The 20330-nt window shown below is 39.0% G+C and overlaps 1 protein-coding gene across 2 annotated transcripts in view; it reads right to left on the reverse strand.

The window, feature by feature from the left end:
- The window catches only part of LOC126355135 (uncharacterized), a 249994-nt gene that overhangs the window by 133690 nt on the left and 95974 nt on the right, over nt 1-20330 (reverse strand). For both annotated transcript variants that reach the window (XM_050005322.1, XM_050005331.1), the window contains exon 4: nt 15617-15845. In XM_050005322.1, coding sequence (XP_049861279.1) covers nt 15617-15845 — 229 coding nt within the window. The remainder of the gene's footprint in view (nt 1-15616; nt 15846-20330) is intronic.

Raw genomic sequence — 20330 nt, forward strand, 5'->3', positions numbered from 1 at the left:
TGACAACTAATAGAGTCTTACATAAGATAAGACCTGTGATGAATTTTACATCATGAAAGACAGGTAAATTTTAAATTAGTGAGGATGCATAATGTCACAGCACAACAATGTGCCATAATCATAGCATAAAAAATGAAAAACATGCAAACTTCTATTAAAAGAGGACATTTTACAGCTATGTAAAATGAACTGAGTGGACCTTGCAGACCTCACTATAGGGAACAGGCATATGCCGTACATTTGTTGAGCCTAATTAAGGGCCACAAAGGCAATGGCAAAACACATTGATAGTTAAGAAATATATATGTATTGCGTACATGAACCATGGACTTTGTCGTTGGTGGGGAGGCTTGTGTGCCTCAGCGATACAGATGGTCGTATCATAGGTGCAACCACAACAGAGGGGTATCTGTTGAGAGGCCAGACAAACGTGTGGTTCCTGAAGAGGGGCAGCAGCCTTTTACATAGTTGCAGGGGCAACAGTCTGGATGAATGACTGATCTGGCCTTGCAACAATAACCAAAACGGCCTTCCTGTGCTGCTACTGCAAACTGCTGAAAGCAAGGGGAAACTACAGTCGTAATTTTTCCCAAGGGCATGCAGCTTTACTGTATGGTTAAATGATGATGGCGTCCTCTTGGGTAAAATATACCGGAGGTAAAATAGTCCTCCATTCGGATCTCTGGGCGGGGATTACTCAAGAGGATGTCATTATCAGGAGAAAGAAAACTGGTGTTCTATGTATCGGAGAGTGGAATGTCAGATCCCTTAATTGGACAGGTAGGTTTAAAAAGGGAAATATATAGGTTGAAGTTAGATATAGTGGGAATTAGTGAAGTTCGGTGGCAGGAGGAACAATACTTTTGGTCAGGTGAATTCAGGGTTACAAATACAAAATCAAATTGGGGTAATGCAGGAGTAGGTTAAATAATGGATAAAAAAAATAGGAGTGCGAGTAAGCTACTACCAACAACATAGTGAATGCATGATTATGGCCAAGATAGACACGAAGCCCATGCCTACTACAGTAATACAAGTTTATATGCCAACTAGCTCTGAAGATGATGAAGAAATTGATGAAATGTATGATGAGATAAAAGAAATTATTCAGGTAGTGAAGGGAGATGAAAATTTAATAGTCATGGGTGACTGGAATTCGTCAGTAGGAAAAGGGAGAGGAGGAAACATAGTAGGTGAATATGGATTGGGGGGAAGAAATGAAAGAGGAAGCCGTCTGGTAGAATTTTGCACAGAGCATAACTTAATCATAGCTAATACTTGGTTCAAGAATCATAAAAGAAGGTTGTATACATGGAAGAATCCTGGAGATACTAGACGGTATCAGATAGATTATATAATGGTAAGACAGAGATTTAGGAACCAGGTTTTAAATTGTAAGACATTTCCAGGGGCAGATGTGAACCCTGACCACAATCTACTGGTTATGAACTGTGAAAAGGTGGGAATTTAAGGAGATGGGACCTGGATAAACTGACTAAACCAGAGGTTGTACAGAGTATCAGGGAGAGCATAAGGGAACAATTGAGAAGAATGCGGGAAAAAAATACAGTAGAAGAAGAATCGGTAGCTCTGAGGGATGAAGTAGTGAAGGCAGAAGAGGACCAAGTAGGTAAAAAGACGAGGGCTAGTAGAAATCCTTGGGTAACAGAAGAAAGATTGAATTTAATTGATGAAAGGAGAAAATATAAAAACACAGTAAATGAAGCAGGCTAAAGGGAATACAGACGTCTCAAAAATGAGATCGACAGGAAGTGCAAAATGGCTAAGCTGGGATGGCTAGAGGACAAATGTAATGATGCAGAGGCTTATCTCACTAGGGGTAATATAGATACTGCCTACAGGAAAATTAAAGAGATCTTTGGAGAAAAGAGAGCAACTTGTATGAATATCAAGAGTTCAGATGGAAACCCAGTTCTAAGTAAAGAACGGAAAGTAGAAAGGTGGAGGAGTATATAGAGGGTCTATACAAGGGTGATGTACTTGAGGACAATATTATAGAAATGGAAGAGGATGTAGATGAAGATGAAATGGGAGATATGATACTGTGTGAAGAGTTTGATAGAGCACTGAAAGACCTGAGTCGAAAAAAGGCCCCGGGAGTAGACAACATTCCATTACAACTACTGACAGCCTTGGGAGAGCCAGTCCTCACAAAACTCTACCATCTGGTGAGCAAGATGTATGAGACAGGCAAAATACCTTCAGACTTCAAGAAGAATATAATAATTCCAATAGCAAAGAAAGGAGGTGTTGACAGATGTGAAAATTACTGAACTATCTGTTTAATAAGTCACAGCTGCAAAATACAAACATGAATTCTTTACACACAAATGGAAAAACTGACCTCGGGGAAGATCAATTTGGATTCCGTAGAAATGTTGGAGCATGTGAGGCAATACTGACTCTACAACTTATCTTGGAAAATAGATTGAGGAAAGGCAAACCTACATTTCTAGCATTTGTAGACTTAGAGAAAGCTTTTGACAATGTTGACTGGAATACTCTCTTTCAAATTCTAAAGGTGGCAGGGGTAAAATACAGGAAGTGAAAGGCTATTTACAATTTGTACAGAAACCAGATGGTAGTTATAAGAGTCGAGGGGCATGAAAGGGAAGCAGTGGTTGGGAAGGGAGTGAGACAGTGTTGTAGCCTGTCCCTGATGTTATTCAATCTGTATATTGAGCAAGCAGTAAAGGAAACAAAAGAAAAATTTGGATTAGGAATTAAAGTTCATGGAGAAGAAATAAAAACTTTGAGGTTTGCCAATGACATTGTAATTCTGTCAGAGACAGCAAAGGACTTGGAAGAGCGGTTGAACGGAATGGACAGTGTCTTAAAAGGAGGATATAAGATGAACATCAACAAAAGCAAAACTAGGATAATGGAATGTAGTCGAATTAAGTCGGGTGATGCTGAGGGAATTATATTAGGAAATGAGACACTTAAAGTAGTGAAGGAGTTTTGCTATTTGGGGAGCAAAATAACTGATGATGGTCGAAGCAGAGAGGATATAAAATGTAGACTGGCAATGGCAAGAAATAAGTTTCTGAAGAAGAGAAATTTGTTAACATCGAGTACAGATTTAAGTGTCAGGAAGTTGTTTCTGAAAGTATTTGTATGGAGTGCAACCGTGTATGTAAATAAAACATGGACGATACATAGTTTGGACAAAAAGAGAATAGAAGCTTTCGAAATGTGTTGCTACAGAAGAATGCTGAAGATTAGGTGGGTAGATCACATAACTAATGAGTAGGTATTGAAAAGAATTGGGGAGAAGAGGAGTTTGTGGCACAACTTGACAAGGAGAAGGGACAGGTTGGTAGGACATGTTCCGAGGCATCAAGGGATCACAAATTTAGCATTGGAGGGCAGTGTGGAAGGTAAAAATCGTAGAGGGAGACCGAGAGATGAATACACTAAGCAGTTTCAGAAGGATGTAGGTTGCAGTAAGTACTGGGAGATGAAGAAGCTTGCGCAGGTTAGAGTAGCATGGAGAGCTGCATCAAACCAGTCTCAGGACTGAAGACAACAACAACAACATTGCGTTCAATAATCAGAAACTAGAAAGAGAAGGAAATGAGGCTGGATGTTGCTTCAAAAAAGAAAAGTTATTCAGCAGACCTGTGTGCTTAACACTCCAGTGGTTGCGTGTGATATCTCAGATAAAAAGCCATGTATGCTTGTACTAGGTGACCCGCACACGTGCAGACCAAGCTCCCCCTGTCTCCTATTCCTTTACCTAGTTGTGGGACGAGTGCCAGTCATGTGGTGACCTTGTCCCTTCAGTTTAACGGGTGTGAGGCCGTTTTGTAAAGCAGAGATACCACACAACTATATTTCACGTAAACACATAGTGTCTGCCTCCTGACTTTCATGTTTGATTGAAGTCATTTACATAGTGATGTCTCTCATTTGTAGTCATTTACTCGCCAATAAAATACCTCAGCCAAATAAGTATACATATTTCACACATATAATTCGATTATATATGATACATATGATATATGTACCGCTTTATGGCTATCTATGAATGTTTCTGGATGATGATATACTATCGTTGACTTGTTACAGGTCATTATGGACACTGGACCAAAATATGATCTCAGTAATCCTTCAGACATTGAAATCATACACAAACTCCGATTTGACAGGTGTGACATGAGTCCTAATGACATTTCGAGTTTCTCGAGTTCTGCACCAGGTCCTTCAGGCCTGGTACCAATCCTATGGCATACAGTGTGCAATGTACCAAAAGAAAGACTGTGACACAGATGCGGAGGAAATAATCGACGAACATCAGTACAGTTCTGAAACGGAGCAAAGCAACATGAATGTTTCATCTGAGGGCGAAGAGGACAATGAATTCTATGTTTGCCATAAAAAGAAGGGCAAGGAAGTCATTGACTCCTTTCCTGGAAACAAACTCCTTACCGTTCATAAAAAAGGGGAAGTCATGACCTACTTAGGAAAATCCTGGGCCTGATCAGTAGAGCTCGAGACATATACTCAATTTTAGATACATGGGCATGTTTATTTGATGGCAACATGTTGGACATCATTGTCAATAGGCACAATTGTGTGTACTGGGCTGAAGATAATCCTCACATTACAGTTGAAAAGGCTGTGAATTTGCCTGGTGTAAATGTGTGGTGTGATTTGTCTGCAAGGGGACTCATTGGGCCTTTCCGCTTTGAAGGTACTGTTACTGGAGAAATGTACCTAACATTCATACCTGCCATTCATGCATTATACAGTAATCATGAGTTTTATTTCCAACAAGATGGCGCCCCACTGCACTATCATAGGGACATACGAGCATACCTGGACCACAGTGTGCCAGGCCAGTGGACCAATCAAGTTTCTTACACGCTGTCCAGACCTCATGCCACTGGATTTCTTCTTATGGGGCACAGTGAAAGATGAGGTTTACAAACATAAACCACATAACCTGGACACACTTTGGAATGAGATTCAGGAGGTGTGTGCAGAAATGTCATTGGACACTTTGGTACGATGTACAGAATCAGTGGTGACTCATACTCAGAAATGTATTGATGCTGAAGGCCACAAGTTTGAACATTAACCACATTTGCATAGTATATTTATTTTTCCAATTGGACTTTAAGCTTTCCATTTCCAGAAATTTAACATTGTAGAACCGGAAATAAATTTTCTATGATGCTTCAAAGTGTGTATACATTTTTTTGACGCACCCTGTATATTCTAGATACAAATACTGTATACTGAGTAAAGTTTCTAAATGTTAATGCATAAAAGTTCTATTTCTACTTTTCATAAATTAATGTTCTGTTGCTAAAATTTACTACATACATGGTTTGTTCTGCATTTTGTTTACTTATTCTCTCCAACATCTGGGGTTAATTGAAGGTAATGATGCAAAATTGGTCCTGTATCATGCAGACACAATGCGACCTCCAATGTTCCTCATAGTGATGCAACAAGTGGAGTGTTAAGCACAGTTTGCTTGTTCAATATGCTCACAGGTCATGGCAAATACTGTAGATGATTTCTATTTCTCCTAAAACGTTTAAAATCGGGCCTTTGCACTGAATATGGAGAATGATGCAATTTGTGTTTATATTTGAAATGCGAGAGCACATTTGGAATTGTTAAGATCTTGATGCTCTCTGAACTGAATGTTAAAGGAGCGGCCAGTTTGGCTTGTGTTTGTGGAAGGTCATTCACTACACTGGATACGATAGATACCCAGTTGTGCTTAGTGATTGTTTTCTTTGGTTTTGTGGTGCTTCAATCAGTGCCTGACCTTAAGCGGAGTGTAGAAGGCAGGTATAACTCCCTTTTTTCTAAGCCATTTGTTGATCCTGACAGATATAACACCTACGTATGGGATCCTGCAAAGAATTTTTTTGAGTTATCATTACTAGTAGATGACAGGGTAGTCTGGTACCGATCGTTGGAAGCGTCTTTCAATTGCATTTCCTGGTGAATAACATAAACAACAAATGGGTGGTAGCCATTAGCATATGCTATGAATTTAATGGTATAGAACTCACACCGGTAGTTTTGTTTTGAGAGGGGAACTGTAGCCATGCAGTAAAGCATTGCATGAACAACTGCCATATTTTGTTGCTTTGGATAAAATGAAGAGCAATAAGTAATAGAACTAGTCGTAGTTGGTTTCCTAAATATGTTAGAGTGAACTTTACTGACCTGTAATGAAATATTCCAGTTCTAAAAATGGGAGTGTAAAGCCAGAGTGGTATTCTATCATACACTGAATCTTGGGGTCCATTTTGTTAAAGTCGTATTGAACAAGTTGCAGCTGGGTGTCGGTCCTATTATACAAAAGTATGATGCCTCTGACATACCTTCTGTATTATACTGCTCTTTGACATTGGTGTGAGTCGGTTCAGAAAAAACTGATGTTCAATGAGATTAATGAAAATATTAGCTATTATATTGGGAATGAGGGTTCCCATGGATAACCTGTCAGTTTGTCCATATATGGTATCCTTGCATGCAAAGTAATTATGGTCCAGAACAATTCTGAGAAAATGAAGGAATTCATTAATTTTTTGTGAATCTAAATGAGAGAACAGCCATAAGTTGGAATCAATAACAGGAATCATCTCTTTAAAGGGAATATTTGTATACATGCTTTTGATATCAAGACTTGCTAGATTCATATCACTGGTTACAGTTACATGTTTGAGGTATGTAATTAATTCCTCTCTGTTCTGATGGCATGACCACCATGGAAGAAAGTAATACTTACTGAGGAAACTTTGCAATTCCTTAGCCATTAAGTAATCTGGGGCATTGATAGCACTGATGTTGTTGCTCTGGTCTTCAGTCCAGAGACTGGTTTGATGCTCTCCATGCTACTCTGTCCTGTGCAAGCTTCTTCATCTCCCAGTACATACTGCAACCTACATCATTCTGAAGCTGTTTAGTGTATTGATCTCTTGGTCTCCCTCTGCAATTTTTACCCTCCATGTTGCCCTCTAATACTGAATTGATGAGCCCTTGAAGCCTCTTAATATGCCCTACCAACTAATCCCTTCTTCTAGTCAAGTTGTGCCACAAATTTCTCTTCTCTCCAATTTTGTTCAATACCCCCTCATTAGTTATGTGATCTACCCATCTAATCTTCAGCATTCTTCTGTAGCACCACATTTCGAAAGCTTCTATTCTTTTCTTGTCTAAACTATTTATCATCCATGTTTCACTTCCATACATGGCTACACTTTATACAAATACTTTCAGAAACGACTTCCTGACACTTAAATCTATACTCGATGTTACTTCAGAAATGCTTTCCTTGCCACCGCCAGCCTACATTTTATATCCTCTCTACTTCGACCATCATCAGTTATTTTGCTCCCCAAACAGCAAAACTCCTTTACTACTGTCTCATTTCCTAATCTAATTCCCTCAGCTTCACCCAACTTAATTTGACTACAATCCATTATCCTCATTTTGCTTTTGTTGATGTTCATCTTATATCTTCCTTTCTAGAACATGTCCATTCCGTTGAGCTGCTCTTCCAGGTCTTTTGCTATCTTGGACAGAATTACAATGTCATCGGCGAACCTCAAAGATTTTATTTCTTCTCCATGGACTTTAATTCCTACTCCAAATTTCTCTTTTGTTTCCTTTACTGCTTGCTCAATATACAGATTGAATAACATTGGGGATAGGCTAAAACCCTGTCTCAGTTTCTTCCCAACCACTGCTTCCCTTTCATACCTCTCGACTCTTATAACTGCCATCAGGTTTCTATACAAATTGCAAATAGCCTTTCGCTCCCTGTATTTTACCCCCGCCACCTTCATAATTTGAAAGAGTATTCCAGTCAACATTGTCAAAAGCCTTCTCTAAGTCTACAAATGCTAGAAATGAAGGTTTTCCTTGCCTTAATCTATTTTCTAAGATAAGTTGTAGGGTCAGTATTTCCTCACATGTTCAAACATTTCTACAGAATCCAAACTGATCTTCCCTGAGGTCAGCTTCTACCAGTTTTTCCATTTGTCAGTAAAGAATTCATGTTAGTATTTTGCAGCAGTGGCTTATTAAACTGATAGTTCGGTAATTTTCACATCTGTCAACACCAGCTTTCTTTGGGATTGGAATTATTATATTCTTCTTGATGTCTGAGGGTATTTCAATGGTCTCATACGTCTTGCTCACTAGATGGTAGAGTTTTGTTAGGCCTGGCTCTCCCAAGGCTGTCAGTAGTTGTAATGGAATGTTGTCTACTCCCAGGGCCTTGTTTCGAATTAGGTCTTTTAGTTCTCTGTCAAACTCTTCACGCAGTATAATATCTCTCATTTCATTTTCATGTACGTCCTCTTCCATTTCAATACTATTGTCCTCAAGTACATTGCCCTTGTATAGACCCTCTATATACTCCTTCCACCTTTCTGCTTTCCCTTCTTTGCTTAGAACTAGGTTTCCATCTGAGCTCTTGATATTCATGCAAGTGGTTCTCCTTTCTCCAAAGATCTCTTTAATTTTCCTGTAGGCAGTATATGTCTTACCCCTAGTGAGATAAGCCACTACATCCTTACATTTGTCCTCTAGCCATCCCTGATTAGCCATTTCGCACTTCCTGTCGATCTCATTTTTGTGACATTTGTATTCCTTTTTGCCTGCTTCATTTACTGCATTTTTATATTTCCTCCTCTCAGCAATTAAATTGAATATCTCTTCTGTTGCCCAAGGATTTCTATTAGCCCTCATCTTTTTACCTTCTTGATCCTCTGCTACCTTCATTATTTCGTCTCTCAAAGCTACCCATTCCTCTTCTACTGTATTTCTTTCCCCATTCTTGTCAATCGTTCCCTAATGCTCTCCCTGAAGCTCTCTACAACCTCTGGTTCTTTCCGTTTATCCAGGTCCCATCACCTCAAATTCCCACCTTTTTGCAGTTTCTTCAGTTTTAATCTACAGTTCATAACCAACAGATTGCGGTCAGAGTCCACATATGTCCCTGGAAAAGTCTTACAATTTAAAACCCGGTTCCTGAATCTCTCTCTTATCATTATATAATCTATCTGAAACCTGACAGTATCTCCAGGCTTCTTCCATGAATACAACCATCTTCTATGATTCGTGAACCAAGTGTTAGCTATGATTAAGTTATGCTCTGTGCAAAGTTCTACCAGACGGCTTCCTCTTTCATTTCTTCCCCCCAATCCATATTCACCTACTATGTTTACTTCCCTCCCTTTTCCTACTCTTGAATTCCAGTCACCCACGACTATTAAATTTTCACCTCCCTTCACTACCTCAATAATTTCTTTTATCTCATCATACATTTCATCAATTTCTTCATCATCTGCAGAGCTAGCTGGCATAAAAACTTGTATTACTGTAGTAGGTGTGGGCTTCGTGTCTATCTTGGCCACAATAATGCATTCACTATGCTGTTTGTAGTATCTTACTCACATTCCTATTTTCCTATTCATTATTAAACCTACTCCTGAATTACCTCTATTTGATTTTGGATTTATAGCCCTGTATTCACCTGACCAGATGTCTCGTTCCTCCTGCCACCGAACTTCACTAATTCCCACTATATCTAACTTTAACCTACCCATTTCCCTTTTTAAATTTTCTAACCTACCTGCCCGATTAAGGGATCTGACATTCCACGCTCTGATCTGTAGAACACCAGTTTTGTTTCTCCTGATAACGACATCCTCCTGAGTAGTCCCTGCCTGGAGATCCAAATGGGGGGACTATTTTATGTCCAGAATATTTTACCCAAGAGGATGCCACCATCATTTAACCATACAGTAAAGCTGCATGCCCTCCAGAAAAATTACAGCTGTAGTTTCCCCTTGCTCTCAGCCGTTCACAGTACCAGCACAGCAAGGCCGTTTTGGTTAGTGTTTCAAGGCCAGATAGGCCAGATCAGTCAATCATCCGGACTGTTGCCCCTGCAACTACTGAAAAGGTTGCCCCTCCCCTTCAAGAACCACACATTTGTCTGGCCTCTCAACTGATACCCACCCGTTGTGGTTGCACCTATGATACGACCATCTGTATCACTGAGGCACGTAAGCCTCCCCACCAGCTTCAAGACACCTTTGAAAGTGGGAATACTCAGATTCATCAGTATTAAAGTTTTTGAAGAAATGGGGTGAATAATGTATCTGTTTCTTTGAGTGTCTTCTTAATTTCTGCAAAGAACTTAGCTTTGGGGTTAAACGAGTATGTTTTGAGTATAGGGCTGGAGAGGAAGTCCTGTGCTTTCTTACATAGTTGGCCTCGTATAACACTATTGATGTCTGGCCTTTTTCAGCCCACACAATTATGGCTTGGTCTCACATGTGGACATACCTCTTGTGGGAATTCCACTGTTTCTGATTTTGATGATTTTTCCCCCCTTCATGTGTATTGCTGTGTGTAAAAATTATCTTCTGTCTCTTGCTTGCTATTTTCATTGGGACACCTGAATATGGGCGTTTGATATATTGCTCAGTTGCAGATGTTCCTCCAAAAGGACTGTTTCTAACTCTCTATGTCCACCACACCTTAAGAAATGAGCAGTCTCTCTCCAAATATGCTACATGTCTCACCAAGGTTTTCACAGACTGAAATTACCTTCCCAAACTTGTCCAGAAACAGATCTCCACACCGTCTCCCCCCTCCCCAATCCACTGTCACAGGCACAAAGGAGCACTCATCTTGTAACTTAGTATCACCAAGGATGGAGCAACTGAACTGCATCCTCCGCCAGGGTTTTGACTATCTCTCATTGTACCCTGAAATGAGAAATGTCCTTCCCATCCCTCACACTGTGATATTCTGCTGCCCTCTCAACCACTGCAGTACCTTTGTCTGTCCCTACCCCACCTTGCTCCTAACTGCTTGTTTCATGTCTCATATCCCAGTGACAAACCTATATACAAGACCTGTCCCATACAACCTCCCACTACCATGTATTACATGTACTCCAGTCCTGTTACAGGAGACACATACTCCATCAATGGCAGGGCAACCTGTGCAAGCAGCCACGTGATCTACCAACTCAGCTGCAATCACTGCACAGCACTCAACAAGGGCATTAGAGCTAACAAGCTGTCTGTCTGCATGAATGTCCACAGCCAAACTGTGGCCAAGAGACAGCTGGACAAACCAGTTGATTAGCATGCCATCCAACACAATGTGCTTCACTTTAATGACAGCTTCACAGTCTGTGCCATCTAGATTCTTGCTTTTCTGTACTGCACATGATGTCAGTTTGCAATAGTCCTTGTCTTCCATCTGCCTACCATCTTCCATGTTCCCACCCAATGCCTTCTATCCTATCAATGCAACTACATATTCTTTGCCATTCTCTACTTCCCTCCTTTCCTTCTCCCTTTCCCCCTTCCCATACTCCCCCCCCCCCCCCCCCCCCTTGCTGCCCATACTATGTCTCTGCACCCCTTCCCTGCTACATCTCCCATTCCCCAATGCACACCTCTTCTGCACTCACACTACCAACCAAAACTAGATTACTGCTCAGCTCAGATGCAGTTGCAGCCACACCTCAGCACACAAAGGTGGCAGTAGCCAGCTGTGTTTGAGTTGTTCTACTTACAATGGAGAACTGTGCTCGAAAGTTGGATAATTCTAACATTCTTATCATTATACCAGTCTGTGACTCCAAGCCTCCTCTATGTACTGAACAGAAGTATATTCTTTCCATATTGTTGTTATTACATCATTGAACTTCAAATAAATGTTTATCTAGAGAAGGTAAGTGTCATATATGAAACAGAGGTTACCACTGCTCATACATGAAATTAACATGTGGCCCTGATAATTTTAAGAGATCTTTCCAGTTAATCTTGTTGTCTGGTAAGCTCATGATTGATTGTCTGCCTGTACAGCAACCTTCAAAATGCATTTGATACAAACCTGCAGAAAAATATTAGCTAACTGAAGCCAAGGCATACATAAAGGGTTAATTCAATGTGACTCGTGAAAATGTTAGATGTCAATGACTGACATGACACAAAGTTAGTTCCAATGTAGTTCTGGGAGTTATTATGTGTCAGTTGGAACTTGCACTATTTCAGAACACTAAGGAATAAACATTGAGTTACCTTGCTTTAGTATCTGAAGAGGCATGACAACACTGCTACACTACACTGTCAGTGCGGGTACTTTATGGACAGACAGTGGCTCTGTAGTAACCAGGGAGCAGAAGCCCATGAGATAATATAAACTTGCTGTGCAAATCAATCTACAGGAAGCAGAGTGTCTGAAGCCACGCAGAGACCTGCATAGGAATAAACTTAGCATGTGGCTGCTGTGGGCCACTAATGACGTATAACTTCACAACAACACGCAGCATGAAGAGCTAGGTGAGGTCTTCAGCGGGTAAATGCAATGTAAGCACTGGCCTCATCAGCTTACTGCCACCTGCAGGTACACACTTCTGTCAGCAGGTCTGCTCACACCATGAGTCGCATGTGCCCTCTATGGCAGGTTTCTGCACTATTCTGCTGTGCTATGCATGCCAGCTCATCTGACTCCTTCGCGATGTCTGCAGGCGGGGATACTGAATGTGCGATGTAAGCTTACCTTTGCGTTGGTCACATTCCTTCCACTGCACACCGCCACAGTTGATTGAAAATCTACTGCCATCTAGAAATTCCAAGTGCTGTCACTCAGTTGCATACTGTATAAATACTACAATAAAACTACTCAGTAATGCTGAGAGAAAAGTGGGTTGTTCTAGAGTCTAGTTGCCAGTGCGGTCAAGTTACCAATACTGTGACCAACTTTCACTGTTTGTCACATGCGAGGATTCAATACGCAGTTGTGAGTTTGAAGACATGAGTTTTCAGGAGCACGGTGTCTACAGTATGAAGTTAATATGTGTGATAATTCAGTGCAGAGAGTTGGTGAAATTAATTTCTCTTCCTGTTGTTTGAAGATAAGCTCTGTATGAAATTCCTAGGAAGACTGAAACTGGATATCAAGTTAGTCAAGAAAACTAATAACAAAAGTATTAAAAGTGTAAGGATTTTCAGACCAGACATTTACAGGAAAGCAGAATGGATATGTGGTTGTGGTATTAAGAACAAATTGTAGTGTTTTCCATGTTTGTTGTTTATAAAAGAAAATGCCGGATGTGAGATTACTCGGACATTTGGGACAATTTGGGACATTTATCACAGAAAAAAAAAAAAAAAAACATGAGCATTCTAAATCACTTATGACCACACAGCTAGAGCACAATTTTTAGGGAAACATGACATTAGACAACAGCTGAACAGTCCTCATAAACAGTACATTGAAACACACCCTCACCAGATTTGTAAAAATCATTACGTTCTCTCTAAAATTGTAGATTGTATTAAATTTTGTGGTGATTTTGAGCTCATGTTTCATGGAGAAGACACTGCTGAACTTGATGTTGTGCTTAGCCTTCTGAAGGCTACTATTTTCAAAGGTGCTTGAAACATATTCAAAATGATTTACTTTCTTGTATTTATAAAGACAGAGTACAAAAGGAAATCGCTGCTGCTGAATTTGTGTCAGTTATGGCAGATGAGACAACAGATACCTCAATAATTTCACTGTGGTTATCAGATATGTTTTTCTGAGGGTAGGTCTGTAGAAAGCCTTTGGTCTTTCCTCATTGCTCATGAACATGATGCTAAAAGTTTATCCATATCACTTAAAGAAACTTTACTGGATAATTCGATAATGTTATTTCTTAAAGCTATGATGGTACAGCTATTATGAGTGGTCATCATTCAGGTGCACAAACTCTCCTCAAAGAGCATATTAAACAAGTCTATTTTGTTCTTCGCTGTGCCCATAAGCTGATCTGATTTTAGCCCAAGCAATGAGTAACAGTAAAGACATCAGAATTTTTTTGCTGACTTTAGTGAGATTCCCAGTTTTTTCATAGTTCATCCCAGAACACAGAAATGTTAACTGACATTCTGAACAGGAAAGTCTGCCATGTTTTCAACAAAAGATAAAACTGTAATCAAAAACTGTACAAGCTGTGTATGAAAATAGAGAGTCGCTTGTGTAATGCCTTCAGTAAATTGAACTTACACCTCGGCAGAACTACTACACTTACACAGATGAGAGGGCTCCACATGAAATTAGAGCACCCAGCATTTCAGTTTTGGTTGTTTTTATTCGATCATATTATGCCACATATTGACATAGTGTGCAGTCAATTACAAAAACAAGCAGTTGACCCACTGACTATACAACAAGGAGTAGAACATGTCAAAAGAGCTATACAGCGCGTCTGAGGTAGCATCACTGACACAATTCCCATGTTTAGAGTGCCACTTGCATCCTGTGAAGAGAGAGAGAGAGAGAGAGAGAGAGAGAGAGAGAGAGAGAGAAAGGGAAATGAAATTCCAAAAACTGCTGCCGCAAAAGAAGTGTGGGATACAATTATCACTCAAGTTACTGGACCCTTTGATTTCATCTTGTCATTGTAACTTTATTTAATTCCAAAAAGTTTTTGGTTTATATACAAGTCAATAATCTGCAAACATTGTTGTAAAGGTCTTGTGAAATATATGCTTTCCTTGAATACAATAAGCTGAAAATGGAGCTTCAGATACAATACATGAGCAATGAATTTAGAATTCTCATGGATGCTGTTCCACTTCTGCAATTCCTGCTCGAAAATAATTTGCAAGAGTCTTTTAGTGAAACAATGAACTCCTGAAAGTGACTGTTACCATACCAATGACAACATGGAGCAATCTCTTTCTATTCTGAAGAGAATAAAATCTTTTCTGTGAGCTACTATGAGCCAAGAGAGGCTAATAACACTAGTGGTACTCTCCACTGAGCAGGACTTCATATGCAGCATCGGAGAGGTTGATGAACACGTCACTGACAGATTCTCTGTTCAGAAGGAGAGGAGAATGGATTTTTCTTACAAACGTTGCTCAGAAGGAAAGCATCTTTCCATACAGCAATTATTTTGTTATTCATTTTTAGCCCTTTTATGTTAGTTAATTGGAACTTTGCTGTCCACTTTCCTGTGTACTCCCTAGAATAGTATCATTGCTGGATCCATAATGTTTTATAATACCAGTGAAGTAAACTGCCACCCTTCAAAGTCACAAGCTCTTGTTCTTTGTTTTCTTTTTTAATTTTACTATTCACTCAGACAATGAATAATATTTCTAAAAAATGTTCTTGTGACCACTCTACAAATTAAAAGAATCTTTTGTTTTCTCCTGCACTCATTTTTACATTTCTTCTCAGATTTTATTTTAAGGTTACCAGTATTCAGTCTCCCCCAGTGCTTGTGTCAATTCTAAGTGCAAAATATGTTCAATGGAGCTTCTTGATTAGAATTTCTCTTGATAACTACATCTTAACAAGTTTATGCCATACAACACAATTTATGAAGATGATTCACAATTGTAGATTTATGAAATCTTCCCTCAACTGGAATTTATTTATGGATAGCGTACACTAGCAAGAAAATACATAAACACACTAACTGTCTCAGCAACCTTTTATCAAACTGACATGTTCCATATCATAATGTTTATTTTATTATCTGCAGAATATGGAATTAACTACAAAACTATACAAACTTTACTACAGAACTACCAACCTTCTCCTGCAATCCCTGGCTGAGAATCACCATCATTTCTGAAAAGTGAAGTTTCTTTCGTAATAGATGCATCACTGGCATGTGAAGTTGGTGAACATGTGGAAAATTTCACACAACTAACAGGACAACTGATTCCGCTACTATCCACATCAAGAAAAATATCGGATGGTGTAGGTAAATCACTTGATGTTACTATCAAGTTGCTCAATGCACTTGTTGATCTTGTTTCCTGTAAATATACGTTTCAGAGTAATTTTAAATTGAAAGACCTTTTTACAGACCTGTAAAGATACATTTCAGAGTAATTTTAAATTGAAAGACCTTTTTACAGAAGGACTGTTACTTCCATCAAAGAGCACTATTAAATTTTACTGAATACTGGCGTTTTTCTGTGGTAGACTTTCAGAGCGACAAACAGCATAAGTAAACCACAGTACATCAAATGCATCATCTACAGAACTGAAAAATTTCCACACTTACTTAGATCCATAATTACTAAACGAATTTCTGAAATACTAGCAACAAAATGTAAGTACAGTAGAACCCCTCTAATCTGACCTTGGATGGTCCGTCACTCCGGTTAGTCCGACCATGCTGAGGCTCGCGAGTCTGTGCCGACTTGTCACTGAGTGGACGCCTGTCAGGCCATTGTTGTGGTGTCTATCGCTATGCATATTGTTATACTGAACATTATTATGCAGTTTTATCCTTTGTTGGGATTATAAAATGTCATTGATTGCTTTATTCCGTGTTCTCTACAGTACTTATCACTGTAGATTCACCCGGGAGGGACACAGCAGATAAATCTAGAATAACATCTGCTAAACAAAAATGTATCACCGACTTATTTTCCAAGTAATGTGTTTTCGTTTTTACTGTAAAAACAATGCATACAGTATAATCATTTCTTAGTTTATACATACAGTAGTTTATTTCTTTGTAAAAAATTTCTTTTTATATACAGTGCTGTAAACATTTTTTAGTTTACAGTATATATAATTTATACGTTATTAAGTACAGTACAGTATTGTAACTTGTTTGTCGTTTTTCTTTTGAAAACCAATACATATTATAGTGGGTGTAGACGATTTTTAGTTAATATATTGATTAACACTGTGTAAAAGACATCTTTTTATATTACTGTAGACGTTTTTTAGTTCTTAAATCGTTTAATTTTTTGTACTAAATGTCTTTTTATATTTTCTGCAATAAATATTATATTTTTCGGATAATCCGACCTTTTGTTCGTTCCGACCATGGTCCCGGTCCCGAAGGTGACGCATTAGAGGGGTTCTACTGTATGTTGAATCTCACATCAAATATTTCAAGAGCAGTTTGTGGTATTGTGATTCTGTTTTCAACCAGATGATTTATAAGAATGTCCCCATTAAAAATGAATTGTGATCTCTCATAGTTACACTAACTACAAATACATCAGTATCAACTTCATATTTTCAAATGGAACAATACTAATTTCTGCTTCTATCATCATAGATATAAAATGAATTAACCGGCATTTAACTATTTGAATTTCAATAAGTAGCTTCACAGGAACTACAACATTATGAGTAAGGATTTATCCATTTTGAGCATCAAAGAAATTTTTGTCTTACGTAGTTCATGCTGTCTTACAGAACTGTCGATGGACCACTTCTGCTTGACACTGATTAAAAAATCTAATTATAAATTGAGAACAGCTGAGAAAAGTTTAATTTAAAATGGATACTAGTAACACATGACTACGTATGACTGGTCCATGCACCAGTGGAAGGTTAAGGATGTAGCATCTAAATTTGATTCATTAGTTGTCTACGGCAACAGTTCTGCCTTTGTTTCTGCCAAGCCTTGAAAGAAATGTAAGTATCACAAATTGAATAGATTTTTAACAAATAAAAGTGAAGTATGAAGAAAATAGCCTAGTATAGACAAAGTTAACATGCGCTTAATTCTGAGAAATATGTTTAAATCATAAAATTAGAACATCAACTAGGAAACATAAAGGAAATCACAAAAGAAAATTCCATTTACGCCATTGTGTCTTCAGAACGTCCACTGTCTACTGAAGTATACATCTGCAGTTGCTGGTGCAAGATCTTCTAATCAGACTGTAGTAATAGGAAATTTAAAATACTCTTGGGTTTTTGCAACTTGTGCACATATTTTGAGATTGCTCCAGAGAAAAAAGTACAGTGGCATCACACGAGGTGTTCATGCAGGTCTGATGATACTACCTTCATGTCCTATCCAGTGACCAGGAAATAACTGAGTAAGAACTTTACTAGCCACAGGTCGGTAGTTAAAAGAGCAACCATCATGCTGACACCATATAGCTGCACTAGGAGTGCCTGAAATGTAATGAGTGGTTTTTCACACACTGCATTCCAGAAGAGGCACACAACCATAAGCTCACTTCCCTTGTGTCGAAAATGGTCAAGCATGCTTGGCAAATCCTTTAACATGGTGCATTTGATGACGAAGGGGCTGAAGACGTTTAAGGAGGGTGGTCAAATGTACGACCCAACTGAAAGAATAACTTGCTAAATGTCACAGGGTCATCTTTATGCACAGCAGCTGAAATGGCTGCAAAACATTGGTTTAACAATTGATCCTGCAGTCAAAGATTATCTAAAGCTGGCAAATTTTGTAACTTAACATAAAAAAGGAAGAAAAATGGATATTTAACAAATAAACCTGACAAATGATTAAATCCTATTGGGTAAACAGCAAGGATTGAGGAGTTGAGATTATTAAGAACACAGAATCTAGGATTAGATCTATCTGTTGTGAACCTTGTTACTCCTTTTTCTGGTAGGGCATTTGAGGATGTGTTATTGTTTGTGGAGGATCTCTTGCCATTTGTTTATATAGAGGGTTGATCAGACAAAAAATTATTGTAAGTAGTGAGATAACACCTTTCAGGAAAAGCAAAGACCTTTGTATGATGCACAGAAAAGCTAAAAGAAGGCAAAAACTTTTGTGTAACTAAAACAGGGATTACTGAAAAGGTACCAGAAACAAAATAGTGCACAGATTTTGTGAGCAGCTAAGTGTTATTGCAAAGAGGTCTAATGAAGCCACAGAGGATGTTTCAGACAGAATTAGGAAAATCAAGGTGTGTACATACCAGTCAATGCAGAGTGATGGGGAAAACACGCTGTTGTTACAGGAAACTGAGCAAAGGGCATTCCTGAGGTATTTGGCACTGGAAATGTCTAAGAGGGTGCACACTTGGGCACCCAAGGGTCTCCACGCACGAGTGAGGCTGGCACAGAATTTGAAGAAAGTGGTAACCCCTGGGGGTCAGAACTGTAATTATATCCAAAAAATCTGCAAACAGCTCAAGAAAGTATTGATTTTGCTATAAGTATCATCTTTCGGACAGTAAGATGATTACAGATGATTAACCCATTCCAAATACCATGGAAACAATTAATAATCCTGGGCAATGCCAGTATATTTCTCAATGATGGAGTTGAGAAGTGAGTACCATCAGTTGGAGGTGACTCCAGATGAAATACTGAAGACTGCTTTTGTTATCATGAGGAAATTACCAGTAAAGAAAAACATCATTTGGATTGAAGAATGCATCAGCAACTTTCAGAATTTGTTAGAAGAAGTGTTGACGGGTTTAAAGTCTCATCAACATTTAGCGTACTTATATGACGTAATTGTTTTTTCGGGAGAAATGCAAGATCATAAGCAGCGACTGGGAGAAGTATTCAGGAGAGTACAGGCTGCAAATTTCACATTGAGTACCTGGAAGTGTCATTTTGCATTGGAAGAAGTGAATTACTTAGGACCTGTACATAGTAAGGATGGTATGAGGACCAACATGATATTGATACATGTTGTGCTAGATTTTCAAGCACGAGGGATAAGCAAAGAATTAAGTTTTTCCTGGTATTTTCCAGCACCAGAGATGAGCAAATAATTACAGTTTTTCCTCGACCTCACAAATTATTACAGGAGATTTGTGAGAGGGTTTGTCACTATAGTGCAACTGCTTACACATTCCTTGGAAAGGGTATCAAATTTGTGTGCTTTGTGGAGTGTCAGGAAACATTTGATGAGCTGAAGAAAGTGTTGATGTTGTGTCCAGCGTCATTGTTCCTGGATTTTCAGAAGAAATTAATATCATCATACGATGAATCGATCCATGCTCTTGGGTGTGTCTTCAGCTAGGAGGTCAATGTAGATGAACCCGCTATTGCTTTTGCTTCGAGACAACTGAATAGGGCCAAGAGAAATTATTCTAATACAGAGAGCAAGAAGCTTAGCCTAACGTAAAGAGTAACATACTTTGGGTGTTACCTCTGCAGGAGAAAGTTGAAAGTAGTGACTGATCATGCTGCTTTGAAGCAGTTACTCGGTTTGAAGGACCGTCCGGATATGAACATTAAAACTCAGTGAATTTGAGTACAAAGTAGTCCACAGACTGGAGAAGAAACATGGAAATGTGGAAGCATTAAACAGAAAGGTAGTGGTGACACAAGTATTATGTCATGGTGTTGCTAGGTGGTAAGCAGCACAGAGTGATGAAGGAGAATGTAATAAATGCAGTATGCAGCAGCAGTTCAGTTATATGATGGGTTGTTATGTAAGAAGACAAAACTGGGGCCTTGAGCGATAATACCAGTAAAGCTAAGGAAATAGGGGCTTCAAGAGATGCATGATCTCATTTCGTCTGGCCACAGTGGGTGCAGAGCAAAAACCC

The sequence above is a fragment of the Schistocerca gregaria genome, chromosome 1, assembly GCF_023897955.1.
Source record: "Schistocerca gregaria isolate iqSchGreg1 chromosome 1, iqSchGreg1.2, whole genome shotgun sequence".
In the NCBI taxonomy this organism is placed as follows: Eukaryota; Metazoa; Arthropoda; class Insecta; order Orthoptera; family Acrididae; genus Schistocerca; species Schistocerca gregaria.